This window comes from Dipteris shenzhenensis, chromosome 23, assembly GCF_047967505.1.
Source record: "Dipteris shenzhenensis isolate YYH24624 ecotype China chromosome 23, Dip_SZ_1.0, whole genome shotgun sequence".
Taxonomy (NCBI): domain Eukaryota; kingdom Viridiplantae; phylum Streptophyta; class Polypodiopsida; order Gleicheniales; family Dipteridaceae; genus Dipteris; species Dipteris shenzhenensis.
The window spans coordinates 43,767,534-43,789,718 of record NC_141618.1 but is presented as its reverse complement, the minus strand read 5'-3'; the positions used below and the strand labels follow the sequence as shown (position 1 = coordinate 43,789,718).

Sequence of the window (22,185 nt, the reverse complement as noted above, 5' to 3'; positions counted from 1 at the left end):
AGAGTGCAAGAAGCGCATAGCCAAAGAGAAGAAAAGGGATTCCGGAATGGCTATGTTAGATGCATCAGTTCCACATTCTCATGATGGAGGAGATGTTGCAGCCAACTTTGTTGAAGAGCACTATGCCTTTCTGTCTTGCACTTCAGATTTTTCAGTGGGTAGTTCTGATATTACAGCCACTAATGATGATGACCCATATGCTTTCTTGACTTGCAGTTATGATCCTTCAAAGGATGAATGCTCTTTTAGCGTTGATGAGACACTTCATACTTGGTATTTTGACAGTGGTGCTTCAAAGCACATCACTTCCAAGAAGAGTCTGTTTGTAACTCCGCATTCTTCACCCACCAAGAAGAAGGTAACTTGTGCGAATAATTCTTCTTATTCAATGTGTGGAGTGGGAGACATTATTCTCACATCCATTGATGGCACAGATTTCAGAATTTCAGATGTTCTCTATGTGCCAGGAATAAAGAATAATTTGCTTTCAATGTCCTCACTCAATAGAGAAGGATTTCAAGTTGTTTTTTACGATAAGTGTGCGATTAGAGACAAAGAGAATGATTGCTTTGATGTTGTCTGGCACTTTGTATCGGGGTCTTTTTCAGCTTGATTTAAAAGATCCCATCTTGCATTATCAGTTAGCACTCCCACTGTTGCGATGCAGAATGCGGAGTTATGGCATGCCAGGTATGGGCACATGAGCTATGGCAGCTTAATGACACTTCAAAGGCATGATATGGTTGATGCATTGCCTCCTTTGGAGTCGCCTCCTCCTCATGCATGTGAAGGTTGCATTCTTGGCAAAATGCATAGACTTCCCTTCAAAAAGAATGGTGCAATGAAAGCTACACAGAAATTACAGCTTATTCATAGTGATGTCTGCGGTCCCATGAGGACACCTGCTTTTGGGGGTTATCTCTATTTTGTTACATTCATAGATGACTTTACCAACTACACTTGGGTCTATGGTCTCAAGGCAAAATCAGAAGTGTTTATGCATTTCAAACACTTTGTGGCTATGGTTGAGAATGAGACAGGACTCAAGGTGCAGACACTTCAAACAGATAGAGGGGGGGAGTATATGTCTCATGAATTTGAGACATTTTTGAAAGAAAAAGGCATCATGCATCAGCTTGCAATGAGGCTTACACCTCAACAGAATGGCAAAGCTGAGCGGAAGAATCGCACTGCCATGGAAATGGATAGATGCATGCTCACAAGTAAGAAGTTGCCTCACAGGTTTTGGCTAGAAATGGCATGGGAGAAAGCCTTCATTGGACCATTTCAAAGTTTTTGGTTGTGTTGCATATGCCCACGTGCCTGTGGAGTTCAGACACAAGTTGTCAGATAAGGCACTCAAATGCATTTTTGTGGGATATAGTTCACAAAGCAAAGGCTATCGTCTCTACAATCCTACTACATGCAAGATTTTTGTTAGTAGAGATGTTATATTCTCTGAAAATTCTGCACATACACATGCTGAATTTCAGATTCCAGCATCTTCAGATAATGTGTTTGAGGGGATGCTTCCTATAGCATTTGGTTCCCCCGCTGAAACTCGGAATTTACAGCAACCTCCGCCAAATCCACATGTACACATTCAGCCCCCAACTGATTTAGTACAACCTTAGGGTGGGGGTGTGGATGAAGTTGTCAGGCAAGAAATTCAAGAGATACACGCAGCCAAAACAGTCCCGAATTGGTTGCTTCAAACTCTCAGGGAGAGTAAGCTTGAGGCTCCATTGCCTGGCAGGACTCGTAGTGCAGTAAGGCACACAGGGGGAGCTCTTTTAGTTGAATCGGCTTATGCAAGTACTCTTCTTGATGAGGAAGAACCTGAGACATTTGAAGAAGAAAAGGATAATGTGCATTGGATGAATGCCATGCACGATGAATTGCAGTCCATTCATAAAAATCAGACTTGGGATGTCGTGGATTTGCCACCAGGTAAGAATGCCATAGGTAACACGTTGGGTTTTCAAAGTCAAAAGAAAGCCAGATGGGTCCATTGATCGGTACAAGGCAAGGCTGGTTGCAAAAAGATATGCTCAGAAAAAGGGCATAGATTATGAGGAGACTTTTGCTCCTACATCCAGGATGACCACCATCAGGTCAGTTATAGCAATGCCTGCAAATTTTGAATGGAATGTTCATCAGTTGGACATTAAAACAGCTTTCCTTAATGGAGACTTGTTGGAAGAGGTTTATGTCAAACAACCTCCGGGCCTTGAAATTTCAAGAAATGCACATCAGGTATGCAAGCTGAATAAAGCTTTGTATGGGCTGAAACAAGCCCCACGTGCATGGTATGCAAAAATTTATGCCTTTCTAACCAGCAAGGGGCTGCACAATAGTCCAACTGAGAGCACCCTCTACATCAAGAAGGATGGGGGGGATATTTTGGTCATCATTCTTTATGTAGATGACATGCTGCTCACCGGATCAAATGAGGAAGTAATTGCAGATTTCAAAGTCCGATTGAAAGCTACATTTGATATGTCAAACTTGGGCTTGTTACATTTATTTTGGGGATCCAATTTATTCAAGAGAAACGTGGCATTGTTATGTCTCAGTCCAAGTGTGTTCAAAAGCTCTTGGACAAATTCAACATGCATGATTGCAAGCCTATGTCCACTCCCATGGAACCAGGGCTGAAGCTTACAATGCATGATGCAGGTGAATCAATTGATGTCACACTCTATAGCTAGGCTGTTGGATGCCTCATTTATCTCTGCAATACACGACCTGATATTCAGTTTTCAGTTTCTCAAGTAAGCAGGTATAAGCACAACCCAAAGATTATGCATTGGCCGGCTGTAAAACGCATCTCCCGTTACTTGCAAGGTACAAAGTCTTTTGGCTTGATGCTTCCCAAGGGGGGTGACTTACAAATGCATGCTTGCAGTGACTCAGATTGGGCTGGAGACTATGATACTAGGCAGTCCACCAGTGGGAATAGTTTCTTTCTAGGACATGCTTGCATTTCTTGGTTGAGCAAGAAACGATCTACACTGGCTACCTCCTCATGTGAAGCTGAGTACACGGCAGCTTTCATAGCGACAGTTGAATGTGTTTGGCTGCGTCGTTTATTTGCTGATCTTCATCTTTCATTGGAGGGTCCTTCTCCGATTCTCACTGATAGTCAAAGTGCTATAGCAGTGGCAAAGAATCCTGTGTTTCATGCTCGCACGAAGCACATTGAGGTTCACTATCACTATGTCAGAGAGAAGTTGCATGCAGGAGAGATCACTATGATCTATGTGTCAATGACAATGTTGCAGACATCTTCACCAAAGCACTTCCACGTGAAAGTTTGAGGCATTTCGCAGTGCCCTGAACTTATCTCCTTTTGGTGATTGATCATTTCCTTGTACATGACATTGGCACTACAGGGGGATGTTAGAATTATTATTATATTCTAGCAGTGACCAATGTAATGTAATAAGTAGGTTAGGGGCACTTTTCCCTCTTTAGAGGTTTTTTCCCCTAACCACAGTTAGTTCACTAACTCGGTTAGTGAAGGATAAGGTTTTGTTACTTAGACAAAACCTTTCCCTGTTCTTGTATTACTCACTTCATCTATTGCAAACTTACGTTCAGCTCTCTGACTCTTCTACTCTCTCTTTATCTAACACTTGATTACCCGAGTTTTTTCTGAACTTTGAGTTATCTTGAGAGCGAGCACCCTTGGCCGATGTAGAGTTCTGTGATTTGTTAGAACCCTGCTTCCCTGTGTTCTGGAAATCTATATTGCACTTTGCGTAATCAATAGCGCCAGCAACGGTGGTGATGTTTGCTTTGAGGACATCAATGCGTAATGAGGGATTTAGGCCTAAGATGAAAGCATGGAGGCAATCATCATCAGTCAAACCATCGATCTCCAGCACCAATGTGGTGAACTGGGAGAGTTAGGAAGACAAGGAGCTCGTTCGCTTCAACTATCGAAGTTTTGAGCGTGCTTGGAAGTCTGCATTGATAGGTATGAACTGCTTACGAAGCACGTGTTAAAATCGTTCTCAAGTTAGTACACTTTTGCCGTCCTTTAAGCGTCGTTGCCACCAAAGAAAAGTTGTATCCTTGAGGAGGGAGGCTGCCAAGGCAATCTTCTTGCCTTTAGTGAGGTCGACAGTGTCAAAGTACATGTGCATTTTGGCGAGCCACTGGTCAACTATTCGGCGATTCCGTTGACCAGTGTAGGCTTCTGGCAGTTTTATGTCAAGTCTTTTAGTTTTGGAAGCTTGAAGTAAGAGGTAGAGGGCACAAAGTTCAACGTTTTCTACCTCTGGTGGAATCGGGTCCACATAGTCGTAGGGTGGCGTCATGCCATCCTCTGTATGTGTGGTACAGCGAGAATCCTGGAGTTGCTGCACTTTCTAAACCAAATCGGAAATGTTGTCCTGAAGTTGAGAAATCTGAAGTTGAAGTAATGCTTTGCCATGTATATTCACGGATCTTTTTTGGACTAGAGTCGCTTATCTCCGACAGAGGTTGGATGCGAGCCGTTCGACATGTCTAAGGTCTCCGTGAGAAGAGCACAAGACAGCGCTCTAGTTTGTACCATTCCTGGAGGAAGATCCGTGCTGCTCCCTAAGATTGCTCATGTTGGATGGGGCAAGCAAGGTAGGTTTGGTACCACCCGTGACAATCTAGCAAAGGAGGTCCTAAAGGAGGTAACACTGGTGATGCGGAAATGGGTGTTACTGCTCGTGCGGGCTGGAGAGGGTACAGCATCAATTGTGAATTAGAGGGGGACCTGATGTCGAGGTAGATGAGGACATATTTCGGGCTCAAAATTTTGAATTTAGGGCTTGCTGTAACAAGGGTCGAATCAGCGAGCAAACAGTCTGGTTGTGAGCAGATATGTCGCCAGCAATAGCACAAACAACCAGTTGGGTCTCGATCTGTTTGTAGAGGCGATATCTTTTGTAAAAGAGGGACTGGCTGAGGTGATTTGCAGGAAAGAAAAGTGGGCGAATTTCTGGCACAAACTTCTTGTTGCAGAATCTGGGCAGCAAGGTGACGATAGAAGCTGCAAAGGGGATTTGTTCAAAACAAGAGGGCTTGTAGGCAGGTATGCAAAGGAGCCGGCTGCTGCAGGCAATCGAGATATGTGCAAGATGGAGGCCTGACGAAGGGCACGGCTTGCTACAAGAAGATGGCGCAATCACGTGCGGCAGAAATAAGGCGGAGCAGATTGCAGGAAATCGCGTTTTGATTTTTGTGATTTTAAGGCGCCTATTGCTGGGTGGTGGTTACCAATAATTAAAACATGGGTTCTATGAACCCTTGGGTAGTCTAGGGTTAGGCCTTGGGTGAAAGGCTAGTTGCCCTTTTTAGGCCCTCTAGGTACCTTTTTATAAGTTGGTGCTTGATGCCAAGGGGTGTGCTTATTCTAAGGGGTATGACCCTTGGAATAGGTGTACCTTTTCATAAGGGGGTGTATCCCTGTTTTGAAGAGGGGTGTCCCCACAAGAAAAGGTGTTTCTTTTTCACGATGGGGTGAGCCCCTTGGGTGAGGAGTCAAAAACTCTTCATCAAAAGGTGCATCCAACGGTGAAAAAGTTGCATCCCTTGGTCTTGGGACAGCCCAAGCACATCAAAAGACACGATTTTTGTTGTATCCATTCACATCAACTAGTGATGTGACGAAGATGGAGAGGCCACTGATGACTTAGGTGGGATTGGCGCTAAAAAATTTTACGCTCATTCTCTCCGTCTCTTACATGCACAACATTCGTGGATCTCCTTCTAGCGGAAGTAGAGGTATCAGATAGGCGCTAGAAGGTGGGGGGCATTTCCTACAGGTAGGAGCGAAATTTGCTCTGATACCACTGTAAGAAATCCTAGATTTACTATATTTAGAAATGTACTAAGGAACATAAAAGAGACTGAAATAGCAAAGAACAAGGAATATTTGTATTGCTTGAGTGTTTATAGTGTGTCTTCCATACAGTTGGGCCTCTCTTATATAGAGAGTGAAAAGAACAAGGAATATTTGTATTGCTTGAGTGTTTATAGTGTGTCTTCCATACAGTTGGGCCTCTCTTATATAGACAGTTGGGCCTCTCTTATATAGAGAGTGAAGAGTCACACATGAAAAGGTGTGTACTCCAAAGTGTATGTGCATGAAGAGGTGTGTAACCCTTGTGAAGGGTGTGACCCTTTATGAGCGGGTATAATACAATGGTAGTGTCTCTTCAATAGAATGTGTCTCTTGTAAAGGGTTGTGCCTTATAGGAAGTGTCCCTTTAAAAGGGCATACCCTTCCACAAGTGTCCATTCATCAAACCATCCATAACTCAAGGTATAGAGAAAGGAATACGTCACAGATCCTGACACTCTTGAACCAATAACGACTGAAGTAATACATGAGGCTTAAGCGGTCACACATACCCTGTTTTTTGTCAAAAACCTATCTCACATTGTTTTTCCATCCATGAATTTCCATCTCAATTTTCCATTGCTGCTCATGCATTTTTTCTAGTGGTAGCCAACTCCCTCTTAGAAGAGTATGCTCACTTGCCCCTTTTTTTCCTTAGCGACACTTTTGCATGGCGGGGTAGTATTCACTTATTGATCAAGGCTAACAGGTCCAAATTTTTAAGTCTAGACTTCAAATTCAAATTGAAACTTAAAAATATTGATTACTATAGAGTTGGAATCATGTAGGTCCACAACTAAATTTTGGCAAAAATTTTACTCTCAATGACTTTGATACCATACTAGAAGTATCTCCATAGCTAAAGCAGTTACCACTAAATCAAGAAAAATAGGGCAGGTTTTGTTTCGAGTGCTTTATGAGCTCTCTCTCTCTCTCTCTCTCTCTCTCTCTCTCTCTCTCTCTCTCTCTCTCTCTCTCTCTCCACCCCTCAGCCTCCCCCTCGCCACCCCTCAGCCTCTCCCTCGCCACCCCTTGATGAAACTCGAAGATGTGAACACGCTCTACAATCGCAATGGACTCAAAGTGGACAGCAAAGCAAAGGCGGGACCCACTTCAGCCACAGCTTCAGTGTCAGCTTTAGTCTCAGCTTCAGTCTCAGCTACATCCTCATACTCAGCCTCAGCGCCAGCCTCAACACTAGCCCCAGCTTCAGCCTCAGCGTCAGCTCTAGTTCCTGTTCCAGCTCCACTTTCAGCTTCACTTCCACCCACAGCCTCTACAGTTACAGCTACTGGCTCTAATATACCCACCCCTACCCATGATATCGATTGCCCCACCCTCCCCTAGGATAGAGGGGTTGTCACTGACACCATCTCTCCCTTCTTCTCCCGCTACAGTTCTCTCCGATTATGACACCTACTTTGGAGGGGTCATACACTCTTCCGTACTACTCGACCTTTCTCTCCCCTCTGCCTCTCAGTCAGCACACACCCCCGCACCCTGCTGGGATCGCCTCCTTCAAGCCACTATCATCCCCATACCGCACCCATCTCACCCAGCCTCCAGTCTCATCCTCACACTTTCAGGCCACAGTCCTTTTAGTTTCTGTTAGAGCACGGAAGAGCTGACCTATCAAAGGCTTGGGAGTACTTGTTGATGGAGGTCCAGAGCATCCGAGAGCGCGAGAGGGAGCAGTCACGCTTCACACAAGAGCAAACACGCTTCACCCAAGAGCAGGCACATCTCATACAGGAGCAATCTCAAGCTATCGGAGTCCAAGCTGATCTTATTCAGAGGCTCAGACAAGAGATCTCACAGCTTTGATAAGACGTCACTGCTATACGTACAATCCCACGAAGCACCCCACTTGTGGAGGCACAGATTGCGAGCATGCAATCTACCATCGAGGAGACGTCCAGATGGGTCGACGTAGCCAAACGGGAACCTGCAAGGGTAAACGTTTCGGCTACCCTCCTAGAGCAGCAGTAGAGAGCCAGCAAGGCTCTCAACATCATAGTAGGTGGGATTCCCCGCACCGAGGCTACACCGATGGCAGATGCGCAAGCCTCCGTGACCACTACCCTAGGGGCGACTCAGCATAGGATTGAGAGAGCATGGCAGGTTGGGAGGAACCCCAACCGAGACCAGCCCCTTATCATACGGTTCCAAGGGAGGCGGGGTCTATGAGACCCAGACATCCGAGACCCTATCCTATACCATATGGAACTGTAATGGTACCTTATGGTGAGAACCAGGGAACTTCTCGGAATCCCATACAGGTCACAACACAGTCTTTTACACAAAGACACATCAGAGTCCAAAGCGCCCACTGCTAGTAGTCAACGGGTATACATGGGAGTCTGCCTACAGAGATGAGCCGAGGGATACAGGAGCGGTTCGAGGGTCAAGAGGAGTCATAGTCCTTTACAAATCCACACTTTTGGGAGCCATCTCAGTGGAGCTAAGAGATCTACACTCCAAGTTTCTCTGGATCCGGATTCGAAACATGGATAGTTGGGGATTTGTTTATTGCAGTTTGCTACTTCCCCCCCGAGACCTCCCGCTTTGCCAGAGATATTCGAGGGGAGGATGAGACATCCCCGTTTGCTGCTCTTTATCAGTCCATTGTTGACTTCTCTAGCCGCAGGGAAATCCTCCTAGTTGGGGACTTCAACGCGAGGACACACGCTCGTCACGCACCACTCCTCGACTTCAAGGATGATTCCACTCTACTACCAGACATTGACCTTGAGGACTACGAGTTTTGGTTGACAGACGAGGACCGCTCACATCTTATGGGCAAGCCCTATTAGACCTTGACAGAATACATGATCTCATTATCTATAATTGTCTTAACAGATGGTCCGCATCAGGTGGCTTCACTTGCTTTCCACATGGGGGAGGCTTCAGTGTTGTGGACTCATCATGGGATCCCCTGCCTTCACATCTCGCATCACTGACTTTACCATAGCACCTCTCCCTCCAAGGGCTAATCACACCTATCTTTTCTTTAGCATTTCTACCCCCCGCCGCATAGCACCTTCTACCCCGTTGAGTTCTTAGTCCACCTACCATGATATACGCTTTGATCGCGATCACTCACCTACTTAATCTGGCCGTCTGTACATACTTCTCGCATACATTGACTTTATACCCCTATTAGAGGATCGTGTTGGTTAGTCACTCGGTCACTACACGAGGCTGCTCTTCATACCTTCCCCCACACCACCTGCTCCACCCATCCACCACCACCTGGGACCGTACCCTATAATAGCTGGTACGATGATGAGTGTAAGGCTTTATGCCATCAGCTCAGATTCGAAACAAAAAATAACTTTTCGAGCAAACCAGAGATGCTACGCGAGTAGCGTCGTCTGGTACGCAGGAAGAAACTTGACTTTGTGCACCGGAACGAGGAGAAGCTACTGAACATTCTATTCAGTAACAACTTTGTGTCACCCCCATTACAGCTAGATGCTGCATTTCAGGTCATTACGTATCTGTACTGAGTCAAGGAGTATGGGGATTACACATCCGGGCGTAGCAGGGTACCATGGCTAGCACTGTCCTCTTCTATGGCACTTGCAACAAGGGGAGACCAGAGGTGCTGGTATGCACGCACAAAGAGATGGTTTGTAGGACTAGGGCTCCACATGGACAAACTACCTCCTTCCCAATACAGCATGGATGCTCCTTTCTCTCCCCTCCTATCACACGAGGTCAACCAGGTTATCCATGAGGATCTACTACAGCTACACACATTCTGGACTTGGTTGGGCCCAAGTGATCTTCCAGTGAAGCTGGGCTTCCACAGAGATCACTTCTTACATATCACAACGGAGGGTTTCATTGATCCACCAGGATACACGCAAATTCACCTACCCCACTCGCTGAGGATCTCCCTTGGGCAATTCCGGGTCTCTTCACACAGACTTTGTATCAAGAGCGGCAGAGCAGAGCGGTTACCCAAGGAGAGGCGCATATGCACAGTGTGTGACATGCAAGATGTTGAGACAGAGGAGCATTTCATCTTCAGGTGTCCTGTTTACTATGAGATCCGAGGGCGTTTCTATTGCCTCTTCAAAGATAGTTATGGGATTTTGGCCCGTTTCCTCTCCTACCCAGACCAGCAATGTTTGGCTGGTTTCATTCATGAGGTGCTCAAATACTGCGATAGGATACTCCGAGCACGGAGACAGGAGCAAACTTCTTCCTCGACTGATACCTCTCATAGCTCTATCGCGGAGTCCTTTCAACTAGATCATATAGACCCCCACGAGGCGAGACCTCGACATGGCCGTGACCCAGAGCCTCTCACCCGACAACTCAGATAGAGGGTTGACTCACATATCATACTTGGGGACATCCCCTCCTTGTTTAGGGTCGGATCCCGACCGACAAGGGTCACAGTGGCCTTGGTTAGACGCAGAGCTACAACCAGGAGACATACCAGGACTACACCCTTGGGGGGGCCACAACGCCCTCCATCGCTCAGCCTATTCTCTCTCGTAGCACGTTCTTCGTAGCCCTCAGCACATCCTAATCCTTCACGCCTTAGCCCTTAGCCCTTAGCCCTTAGCCCTCATCCCTTGGCCTGTCGTAGCCATCTTCTACGCTTCTCCTATAGCCGCCTAGCAGCACCCGTTACCAACGGGTCAGATCGAGCAGGGTCGGCGCATCAGGGGGGTCACCACCTCTTTTCTCCACCAACAGCTCTAGCGCAAAGGTCAGGGGGGAGGCAACAGTCTTCTTTCTTCATCTAACCCCGAGCTGGGCTGAAACCCTTCGTCAGTTGGGGGTTAGTTGAGCTAGGGGGCATGGCCAGCAAGGAGTGGCCCAGCCTCTATCTTCTTCTCTTCCCCAGCACTCTTCTTTTGCAGCAAATTCCTCCTATTGCTCTTCCACGGCTTCCCTTCCAGCCTCATAACTTCCACCCTTTCACACGTGTGAGCTGTCAGAAAGAGAGGGTTTGCTGCTAAGTCTGTTCCAGCTATCAAACAGCTGTCTAACTGCTGCGATTAGGGTTTTCCCTTCCCAAATGCTTCAGGACTACTGTGAATTGATCCAAGAGGCCCTAGACCCTGCTGCAAACTGTTTTCCAGCCACCTGCTGCTGCGAATTGGATTTCCATCTTATCAAAGTGTGCCAGGCCTGCTGCGATTGGTTCTAGAAGGACAAATCTTTGCTGCAATTTGTTCCAATGCTATTTAGGAGCTGCGATTTTATTGACGGGATAGTTTCCAAAGTCTTCAGTTTCAATTTCAGTTAGGCCTCCTCCTCCTCAGGAATGCCCGCGGCTGAGAGGAGCACCAGGAGCAATTCATCTTTCTGATCAAGTTCGTGACCCGTGGAGAGGGAGCAATTCATCTTTCTGATCAAGATTGTGACCCGTGGAGAGAGGCGGAGTTCTCCAGACACTCCGGCAGCCTTCGCTTCTCCTATTGGCCAATGGAGACAGGGGGGCTGGGCGTTGCACAGTGGACACGCATCAGTTGGGCACAATGGGACAGTGGCCCAGCTAGGTCTTTTGGGACTTCAAGCAGCCCAAGGTGCTGCCTATATGCATCCCATGTTGCTGCTGTTCTTGTTCTTAGATCTGCCCATGTAGCTAAGCCATGTGGCAGTCCTCATTATCTCTTGATAAGCAACACATACCCTAACCTTGTGCAGGTGCCTTTGTCTTGATTGGGAGCTCACATGCGACATTTACCCTCATGCTCCAACAACCTTTGCACCGGCAACAGAAAAATATGTACTCCTGATGTTTTTTGGCATAACGAGGGCACTTACAAGTCAATACTCCCGCAAGCTCAAGGAGCTCGAGATGGTCAGGAAATCAAAAAAAAGTATGTGCTGCTGATGTTTTCTGGAATAACAAGGACTCATGTCACACATTCCAGATGTGCTAGCATACACTAATATACAACTCACCTTAATTTCCCGATATAGCAAACAATTTTATAAAGCAAATAATTACAGCTTCATCAATCAAGCAGAAAGGCCTGAAGAAATAACTTTAGAATATTGGTATAGCTGAGGCACAACTACATAGCAGAAAAGACGTGCCGAACATCCAGACAGTATCAACTACCTTATTTTGTGTCCTGTAATGTCTTTAATATAACATCCTGAACAAAGGCTCCAGATAATACACTCCCCTCTGGCATAAACTACACCAATCCAGACGCAGCTCAAGAAAGAATAATAGAAAAGCAATGCAAATGAAACCAGATCTCGAGCCATGCATTAGTAACAGTTTCCAACGGGGAATTTACAATATACGTTAATTCAGAAATTGTGTAACATATATCAGACATGTGAGATACAACATTGCTTGCTTACTTAAAAGAAAATTGCAACCAAAGATGCTATTTTGCCTTTAATGTTGGAAGGCAACTAATACACCTTCCCGCATGACCACATTTTGCTATTGTATACACAAAAATAAATGGCAACTTTAGGACGAATTTGACTTACCTTCCTGTCAGCATCTTCCCTGTTGTCAGGAGCTCGTTTCCTATGCTTAACCATTGGCACCACAACATTATCTTCAGTACTTGTGTCTGTAGGTACTCTCTGCCTCTTCCGTTTCTGAGAGTCTCGCTTCTTTTCGTTTTGCCAATTCCGGGCATTTTTAGCTGCAGCAGCTGCCGCATCTGCATTTCTTCTAGCCCGAAGCATCTCCATCCGTTTACGAAGGCGCTCCCGGAGTTCTTCATAGGTTGATGCTCTAGTCTCTTTCCCTGAATCCATAAGCAAATATGAGTAATGACTCTCTCTCTCTCTCTCTCTCTCTCTCTCTCTCTGTGTATATGATCACTGAGAGCTCTTGCCCCGCGGGGTTCCGACATGGACAAAACCCAAAGCTAGTGATGCAACATATCCAACAGAGGATGGATGCACAGATTACTCTTGGAGACATTCCTCCCATGTTCAGAGTTGGAGCGCGACCGACCACTCAAACACCAATAGTTGGCATTCATTTACAAGCACTAAATATTGGTAAGTACCTACATTTGGTGCAAAGAAAGGGAAAAACTGGGAAAATTATACCATAACAGATGGTTCTCTACTTCATAAGAGTAGATTTCCATCTCAAATAACTAATAGACTAGGCATATGAGTGTCACAATAGGTCAAGTGTAGGACATAAAACACAATGCCTTCAAACTCTCTTCAAAAAAGGTGGTACCATAATAAGACCTAAGAACTCTAATCATGGGACCACATAATCTTTGCAACCCAGGTTACACTCAATGGCATAAATGCCATTCAAGAGAAGGAAGAACAGGACCGGCAGCTCCTCATTTGTCTACTCCGATCAACAAGGGGGGAAAAGGAGAGACTTCCACCTCCATTCAAGCCTTCCTTTCTAGGGAAGCTCAACATCACACGATACGATGGTAAGCAGGAACCCTTAGTGTTGACCTTGTGGCTCAATCTGTTCGAGAGCTATATTTCAGTGATGCCTACGAACAACAACGAGCGGTGCATCCGAGCATCCATGCACCTTAAAGGCGAGGCGGTCATCTGGTGACTCAAGTGGCAAACATACCACTATGATGCAGATGTGTTTATAGCTGGACGGAATTCGTGAAAGACCTTCAATCACAATTCTTGCCACCCCAGTACCTAGACAAGCTCCAGTAGTTCTACGCACTACGCCAAGAGGACACCGAGTCAATGAATCATTATGCCAATAAATGCACTTGAGTGTTCATACAGTTGCAGCTAGAGGACAATCAGAAGCTGAGCAAAGTCCTTCATGGACTGCGTTTAGACATCCAATGGTACATCTGTAGTTTTCGGCCACAAGACTATGAGTGTGGATACGAGCTAGCTCACAACTTCAAGCTCATGCACAAGGGTCAAGGACCCAAACAGGTCAACAATGAGAAGCCCCCAGATTCTGCCGCTCTTGATAGAGGGAAGAAATTCGGCACGAGGCAGCAAAAGAAAAACTGGATGGCAAAAGACAGCAACGGCTATGGAGGATACTTGGACGCAAAAGCCCGAGCTACCTATGCCAAAGAAATTCGCTGCTTCTTTTGCCATGAGCAGGGGCACAAATAGCAAGATTACCCACATTTTAAGAAGCTTCAAGCAGATGGAGCCAAGTCAGTTGGTTCTTCTACAGCTTTGACTCCAACCAAGACTACCTTGGTAGTGATAGAGGAGATCAAAGATCAGCAAGAGAGGAACTCTCAACAGTTTCCCACTATGTTCCACTTCTACGGCTAGATTGGCGGTGGCCAAAATATCCTTATTCTCGCAACTTCAAGGAGTTTCGAGAACATCATTTCTACCAAAGCCCTTCAGCTAGCCAAGTTGACTCTCACCCCCTCAAAAATCATCGCCCTGAATGGGGCATTCATAAGACAGCAGGCAGAGAGCAACAAGGTGACCTCAGCAACCACTCTAAAGATAGTAGGATGGGCAGATACCCGTACTTTCAGGGTAGTACCTACTCAAGACGCAGGCATCATCTTGGGAGCCCGATGGTGGCACCTGTTTGAAGTTCGTCCGGACTGTGTCGACAATCCTTCTTAGATTCCTCCTTCTGTCCACCTATTAACCCAGAAGTGTTCCCCTGCATAAAAGCATATGCCGTGTTAGCATTTTCGATAAGCTGAGACATATTGGAGACTTTAGTCTTCTTGCAGTAGTCTCTCAACTCCTTAGGCAGCCTGCAGCAATATTTCTCAACCTGCTTAGCAAAACGAACGATGCAATAGGAGCTAACAGGGACATGGTAAGCCATGCGGCTGAAAACACCTGTTTTAAACCTACCCACATGTTTGGTGCAGTGTTTTGCATTGGTCCACCACTGAAGTGCATTCCCCTTTAGAAAACTTGCAGCCCCCAGCGTATTTTAGATGACTCTGTGAAATTCCCTCCTGTGTGGACTGTCATCAAACTGCTGCAAAAAGGTCAAGGCCTTAAGTCTATCCTGCATCCCATTGAATGTCTCAAATTTTACTGCTGCACCAGCCTCTTTAAACAGTGTTTTGCATTGTTCCACCACTGAAGTGCATTCCCCTTTAGAAAACTTGCAGCCCCCGGCGTATTTTAGATGACTCTGTGAAATTCCCTCCTGTGTGGACTGTCATCAAACTGCTGCAAAAAGGTCAAGGCCTTAAGTCTATCCTGCATCCCATTGAATGTCTCAAATTTTACTGCTGCACCAGCCTCTTTAAACAGAACTAGGGTTTGGTTCTCAAAATTCCAGATCATGAGGGTTGGCTAAAGAACTCTTTGCCTCACCCTTTGATTTTCGCAATCCTGATGGCACGCGGTATCCAAAGGGAGGAGAGGCATACATCGTCCCGTCTACGTCAACACGACCAGTACAAAGACCCCCGAGCAAGAAGCTTTGCTTCAGCAATACCAAGACATGTTCCTCACATTGAGCCTTCCCCCAGCCTTACCACCGAGTCAGCCAAAGGACCATCATATTGAGCTCTTTCCTGGATCATCACCCCCCAGCAAGCATCCTTACCGTCCACAGTAGCAGAAGTGGAGCAGCCTGAAATTGTTGATGAGGCCGAGGTCGTTGAAAGGCAGATTTTACTTCATCGGTTCAAAAGAGGGACAGGCAATCGACAACGCTTGTATGCAGTCAAGTTCAAGCACAAGTGCTCTCCCAAAGCACCATGGGTGGAAGACGATTTTTTCACAGATTATCCAGACCTCCTTGCAGCATGCAAGGCGGCCTTTTCCCTACCCTAATGCAAAAGCGGATGTCACAGGCATCCACAGCCCGTGGCCATGCTGCACCACCACGCAGGCAACCAGCACAGCCATTGCCACACAAGCAGCCACATCAGCCGGCTGCCACGCAGGCAACACACGTCAGCAGCAGGCAGCACGGGAGATGCAAGTGGCAGCAATGACATCAGCACACTGCCACATGGACTGGTCGGTGCCAAGTCATCAGGTCAGCAGCAGGTCAGTGCAGCAGCCTGATCCAGTCGGTGCAGGCAACCCTCCAGTCGGCCAATTTCCAGGCCCAAGGGGGCGATAAAAGGAAGCCCCATGGTTCCTCATTTCTTGTCCACTTCTGAGGCCTTCAGTGCTCAGCTCAACAGCCAGGATTCCCCTCAGCAGACCAGCAGGGTAGCCTTAGATCTACAGGAATCATCTAGTGGGGATTCAACTCCTGTCTACAGTTCAAGTTTCCATTACAGTTTTGTATTCAGCCCTTTGGGAATTCATACATTCAGTTATATATTACCTCTTCGGAGGCCCGCTATATTCTCTCTCACACATCCACAGCATCACTTGTGTATTGAGTGCATTATTTCTATCAGTTCAGTTAGTGTTGAGCAGGACAGAGAGTGAGTCAGCTATCTCCTACTACATGTCTCTAGTTTTATGTGTCCGCATGTGCAACGTTTGACATATGTTTGTAGAGGATGGAGCAGATTTGTACCTCAGCCATTCAAAGGGGGGACAATTGCAACCCAATCCTGTGTCCTGTGAATGATGATGGCCTTTGAGTTTCTTTCAAGCACCATGCATGAGTGTAGCAGTCAGACTTACGCTACTTGTCTGCCCTTTTAATCTCAAATATAATTTCATACACTACATGTATATTTTCATTTCAATGCATATTTGATTTCTGAAACTGTGGGGCAGGTGGTCTTGCAGAGTGCATTGCACCTTCTATCTCTGAAATTTTGCAATCAGCATTTTGGCACAGACTCACCTCCAGCATCTTAACTATCTTCAATTAATAACAGAATCTTCTTTGATTTACAGAAAAGCTGATGTGCATCAGATCAGCTGTGCAGAAGTGCTCCTACCAACTGCATCTCATGCCTTAGTTGTAGAGGCCTAGACGAAATCGTCATTATTCTTATCAAAGGGCAGCAAATCTTTATGTTGTTTTGCTTTATGTTAAAGCGCTTGTCTACCAGCAGGCCAAATTTGTGCACGCACATGTCTATTACAATGTATTTATCCTATCACTTCCACACCAAACTTTGAAGCAAATCAGCCAAGACTTCCTTGAATATAATTCACTCTGTGTGTTCCTGCAAAGTTTATTTCACAAGGTTAGTGTTTCTGTGATGCTTTCAAAGTATTTTGATCCCTACTGTACTACTTAAAGAAGGCCCATGTTTGTTGATGAAAAAGAGACACTAACTAGACATAATGACAACTTCCACACTTGAGTAACCACAGAGAAGGTCATCCAAGTGCATTCACGTTTTCTCCCTTTGAGCGTGCTTCACAACACTAAGCAAATACTTGTATGGCAAAGGGTAGCTTAACACACCTCTTCACAAATCTGGACAATAAAGCCTTTAAAACAGGTACAAATAAACCCAGACCACAGAATTGCCTTGGTAGCTTGTACAACTGTTAGCAACCAGATTCACTCACCACACTTCTTGGCAGTTTGTACAACTGTTAACGATGACTATCATCACAAGCAGTTACCTCGAAGTCTGTCATTTGCAGCCTGCTCTGGTTTGTCTTTCTCTTCTGAACTCCCAGGCTTCTCAGTTTCTTGTTGCTGAAGCAGCTCCAGGGTTGACCTGAAGTTATCAGGGTCGAGCTGGCCCACAAAAAGCAACGAGAGTCGAAACAGACAATGATGAATATTTTGAAGAAACAGACTCTGATTATTTTGCATCTGAAAGTCACTTTACACACAGCTGCCGTTTAAAAAATATCCTAAAGAGGTCAATTAGAGCTGGATTAACTATAAGTAGCGTACCCGAGCACGCTTTGCTTTCTTCAAATTCTCCTTTGTTGCTTGCTTGGCTGCAACACGTTCAGTCTTGCTCATGCCATGGTGCTGCAGGCCTTACACTAATCAGCCAAACACTACATAGACAAACTTTTAGGGCCATCACAATTACTACACCCAAAAAAACAACATTCCAAATGTTGAGATAAACTACAAGCTATCCTCAGTTGCTAAGTCCGTGTCAAATTTTATGTAAGATGATTCCCTGTTTTAAATCTATTGCCCAAATATCAACTTCAAGAAGAAAACTGCAAGTCTGCGAAACAAAGTCAACATATGTTGCAAGACTTGAAAAAAATGAGGACCATGCTCAAGTTCCACCTATTTATTCCATGTCATACCATCACAAAATGCATAGAATCTTTGACGTGACAGACATCCGCTCACAAAGGATCAAATCTCGGACCCTCCATGTGTAGAATAAATTTAACAAGGGTCCAGTCACAAAGGTTCAAACCATAACTCCCTAGAATGGATTTAACAAGGGTCCTTGTTTGCACCCCCTACTGGCTGCCAAAAGTCTGCAATTGATTGTACTCAACAGCCCTTCCAATGGGGCTTTATATAGGGCTTGAAGCCCTGCTGATCTGGCCCAACAGCCCTTCCAATGGGGCTTTATATAGGGCTTGAAGCCCTGCTGATCTGGCCCACAATGGGCCAGATCAGCCGACCAGACCACAATGGGCACCTATAAATCCCCCCTCCCCAAAGTCCATTTCCCTAGGCTTAGCCCCAGCGTTGCTGCTGACCATGTCTGCCCATATGCAGGCATGTATGCAGCATTATATGCCCTTCCACAGGGCTAACCTCCCCCCCCCCCCCCTCTCTCTCTCTCTCTCTCTCTCTCTCTCTCTCTCAGACATGCAGATGGTTTGTAAGCCTAAGACTCCATATGGACAGATTGTCTGCCACTCTTTCAGCATAGCCTTAAGGCCCCACCCATCCCACACAAGGTGAATTGGATCTCGGACAGCTCCACACATACAAGACCTGGCTAGCACCCCACCAACTTCCAGTAAAGCTCAGCTTCTACAGTGACCATTGCCTGTAGATCTCAAAGGAGGGTTTTATCGATCCCTTTGGCTATACTCGGATCCATCTCCCGCATGCCTTGAGGATCTAAACTAGGCAATTCCGAGTGTACTCTCATCCACTGTGTTTTGAGATAGGACAAGCAAAAGGCATCTCATGTGAAAGACGGAACTGCACTTTATGGACACATAGGAGGTTGAGTTAGAGGAGCACTTTGCATTCAGATGCCCTATGCACTATGAGATACAAGGACAACACTTTTGCCTATTTAAGACCGACTCCTTCAACTACAAACACAAGACCAGGAGGACCCGTCGGAACCCAACAACTGGACGATCACAGACTTCTTCCACCCAGGTGATCCATACCAGAGATCGCAGAGCACACGACGCATCCAAGTTCCAAAGAGCACAGCACAACAAACTTGCCCTCGTGTTGAATCCAGCATGAGATGCAGTATGCAAGCAAAGAGCTTTGCAAATAAAAGGCCATACAGAACAATAAAGATGGAAAAATAATCACAACATCATCCAGCCGCAACTCTGACAAAATCGTAAGGTGAAATCTGCATGTCCATTAACACAGCTGAGAGGGTAACCATATGTTTGAACGAGGGGTGCAAGCAAGATGAGCTCGATTCCAGTGATGATACATGCAATGAACTGAAGAGTTAAGGTCCAAGGAAACAGACTTCATAAAACATCTGAGAGCTTCTGACTGAACTTGAACTCGTGTATTCTCACCTGTATCAGGCTACTCTTCCATTTACTTCTTGCGAGTTGAGAACAGCCCTATATTATAGAAAAGGTCCAGACTCGAGGCTACAATACTACCTAAGCTGGAATCTGTGAATGTCAACAGCCTTTTTTTTTTTTTGAATGTCAACAGCCTTTAATTTTGTGCCTGGACAAAAACTTCCTCAAAATTTGAACCCTGCTCTGGAGACCCCCTGAACGCTTCGTTACTGAAGAAAAGGGAGTAGTCGACAGCAAAAGTTTCTCAGTTCAATTTGCCTTCTTACTTTTTATGAAGCCCTGCTCTGAGCAAAGGATGGGCAATGCGAACGATGTTTGTACTAATTCCAGAAAATCATTCGCGACTGCATCTTTGCTCTTAAAATTGAATCTAATAAAATTCAGAGAATCACAACAAAGCACATAGAATTTTGGTCCAGAAAAAAGATCAACGTGTGCATGACCAACCAGTTTATCTCGCAGGTCTGATTAAAAGCATAAGCCTTTACTGTGAGGGTCAGTATACGCTTGTCTATAAACGTAAACTGCAAAGATACGATGCAATCTGTGCCTTAAGTTCCTTGCTGGAGACCTATCATCAACTACAGTATGCGCTAGATATTTTTGAAGATCTGAGCACTAGCTGGATGACGTTTATGATCATATAAGTAAAACAAACAAGGATCTTCAACATTTTCAACTGATGTCATCTGATGAGTCACCGTAGAAACTCTTGAAGTCTGACCAGAGAGGAAAAGCAAGCGAGATATTAGCTATACGTGAAAATGTGGAATTCCGAATAGTAACATACTGAAGGGATATTTTGTTGTGCTTACTTCCGACCAACTTTAAGCAACCTGGAACGCAAAGCAGAATCTTAAAGCTACACGCCAAGACATACCCATTTATTCTCTTGGTCTTCTTTTGCCAGATAAAACTTGGCCGGTATTAGCTCCACAAGCTTGTCGAAAACTGAAAAACAAGATTAGCAAGTTTGATGAACGAAGCAAAACAGCATCGCCCAAAAAAAAAAAAAATCATGGATAGTCCGCAAAACTACTCTCGAGATTGGTGCAGCTCACATATGCGATGTTCGAGGACACGAGCTTGCAGTTGGGAATCATCCATATCAGAGCACCCTTCCAATGCAAGGGAGTGTTGATGGTTTCTTAGCAACAGCTATGATCACAACTCTTCGTGGGCTGTTGCTAAAAGGGCTGTTGCTCTTTCCCAAGATCTCCACCCACAAACTTTCAAATTCACAACTCAACAGATCAGTCTTTTGCCCAAGGTTTTGGGCAAATGTGCTTAAAGCCCCTATCTTTGAAAACCCAAGGTTTTGGGCATTTTGCTTGAAGCCCGTATCTATGAAGATCTTTTCTTTTTCTTTTTTTTTTTTGGCATTACATTGAAATTGAAAGTGCAAAGAGCTGCCCCATCGGAGGTGACCAAGATAGAATCCTTAACACATCCTCTCAAAACAATTCGTGTCTTGACTACAACTCCACAATGCCAATTTTTTCAAAAAAATCAACATCGAAATAATGCAATCGAACACCTAGTTTGTGTAAAGGGGAGAGAGAGGTTGCGGACAAGGTGGGGGAGCTATAAAGACGAGGTGCGTAGATCTAGATGTGGTCCACGTTTCGAACAATGGAAGGAAGAGTGACGCTTGCACCTAGACGGGTATCAACTCCATGTATCCTCGGCCTCCGACATTGTTACCAAGACATGAGAACTCGAGTAGGTCCTATGTCCTGCAAAACCCCACTGGTGCCACTAGTGTCTTTTCTGTTACACATGTGGCTCGGTCCACTTGCTGGTCGAGCTTTTACAGACTTCTACTAAATGGTGCCACATGTTGGTGGCCTCATTGATGGCGACTAAAACAATTGCTTGACAAGGCGCACAAGCTGAGTATAGTAAGCAGGAAGGTCTACATTGTTAGTCTAGGGAGTTAACGCACTTTGTGCATAATGGCCTACCACTCGGCCTTAAATGTTTCTCTTTGTCGCCTAGCCTTTTCCTTAATCATCAAATCAAACTTATGGCATACACATACATAGAGAGACACTTTGGCAAGTAGGTAATCTAGGGTAATGGCTCAGCGCAGAGGTTGGTGCATTTGTGGTTGTGTAGCCTAACCATGGCCTAAGTCAATGCCACATCCGTGGTGTGATAGGTCATTCGAAAACTGGTCTTGTCGGGAACAACTCGCAAAATGTTAGTGGGGACCTATAGACCTGACGGCAAAATAGACTCGCTTGATGAGAGAGAGAAAGAGAGAGAGGGGTTTGGGCGGCAGAGGGGAGGGCGGGGAGGGGGGCAAGGGGAGGTAGGTGGGGGGAGGGAGGGGGGGAGGGAGGGAGGGAGGGGGGGGGGGGAGAGAGAGAGAGAGAAAGAGAGAGAGAGAGTTTGTAAGGTTTTAGTGTTGTGGACTACATCATGGGATCCCCTACCTTCATATCTCACATAACTAACTTTACCGTAGCGCCTTTCCCTCCAAGGGCTGATCATACCTATCTTTACTTTAGCATTTCTAACCCCCGTCGCATAGCACTTTCGACCCGGTTGAGTTCTTACTCCACCTACCATGATATACACTTTGATCGTGATCACTCACCTACTTACTCTGGCCGTCTGTACATACTTCTCACATACATTGACTTTATACCCCTATTAGAGGATCGTGCTGCCTGTCACTCGCTCACTACACGAGGTTACTCTTCACGCCTTCCCCCACACCTGCTCCACCTGCCCACCACCACCTGGGAATG

At 45.7% G+C, this 22,185-nt stretch overlaps 1 protein-coding gene across 2 annotated transcripts in view; it reads right to left on the bottom strand.

The window, feature by feature from the left end:
* Window positions 1-20,760, bottom strand: part of LOC147887426 (uncharacterized) — a 30,988-nt gene extending 10,228 nt beyond the window's left edge. Inside the window, exons 1-5 of one of the 2 annotated variants that reach the window (XM_087394614.1) lie at window positions 20,491-20,760; window positions 20,310-20,380; window positions 17,610-17,690; window positions 17,330-17,447; window positions 12,362-12,627 (exon numbers count right to left, since the gene is read on the bottom strand). In XM_087394614.1, the coding sequence (XP_087250740.1) occupies window positions 12,362-12,627; window positions 17,330-17,447; window positions 17,610-17,690; window positions 20,310-20,380; window positions 20,491-20,536 (582 nt within the window). In that variant the 5' untranslated portion in view covers window positions 20,537-20,760. The remainder of the gene's footprint in view (window positions 1-12,361; window positions 12,628-17,329; window positions 17,448-17,609; window positions 17,691-20,309; window positions 20,381-20,490) is intronic. The other variant, XM_087394613.1, reaches the window with a different exon arrangement.
* Window positions 20,761-22,185: the final 1,425 nt, after the last annotated feature.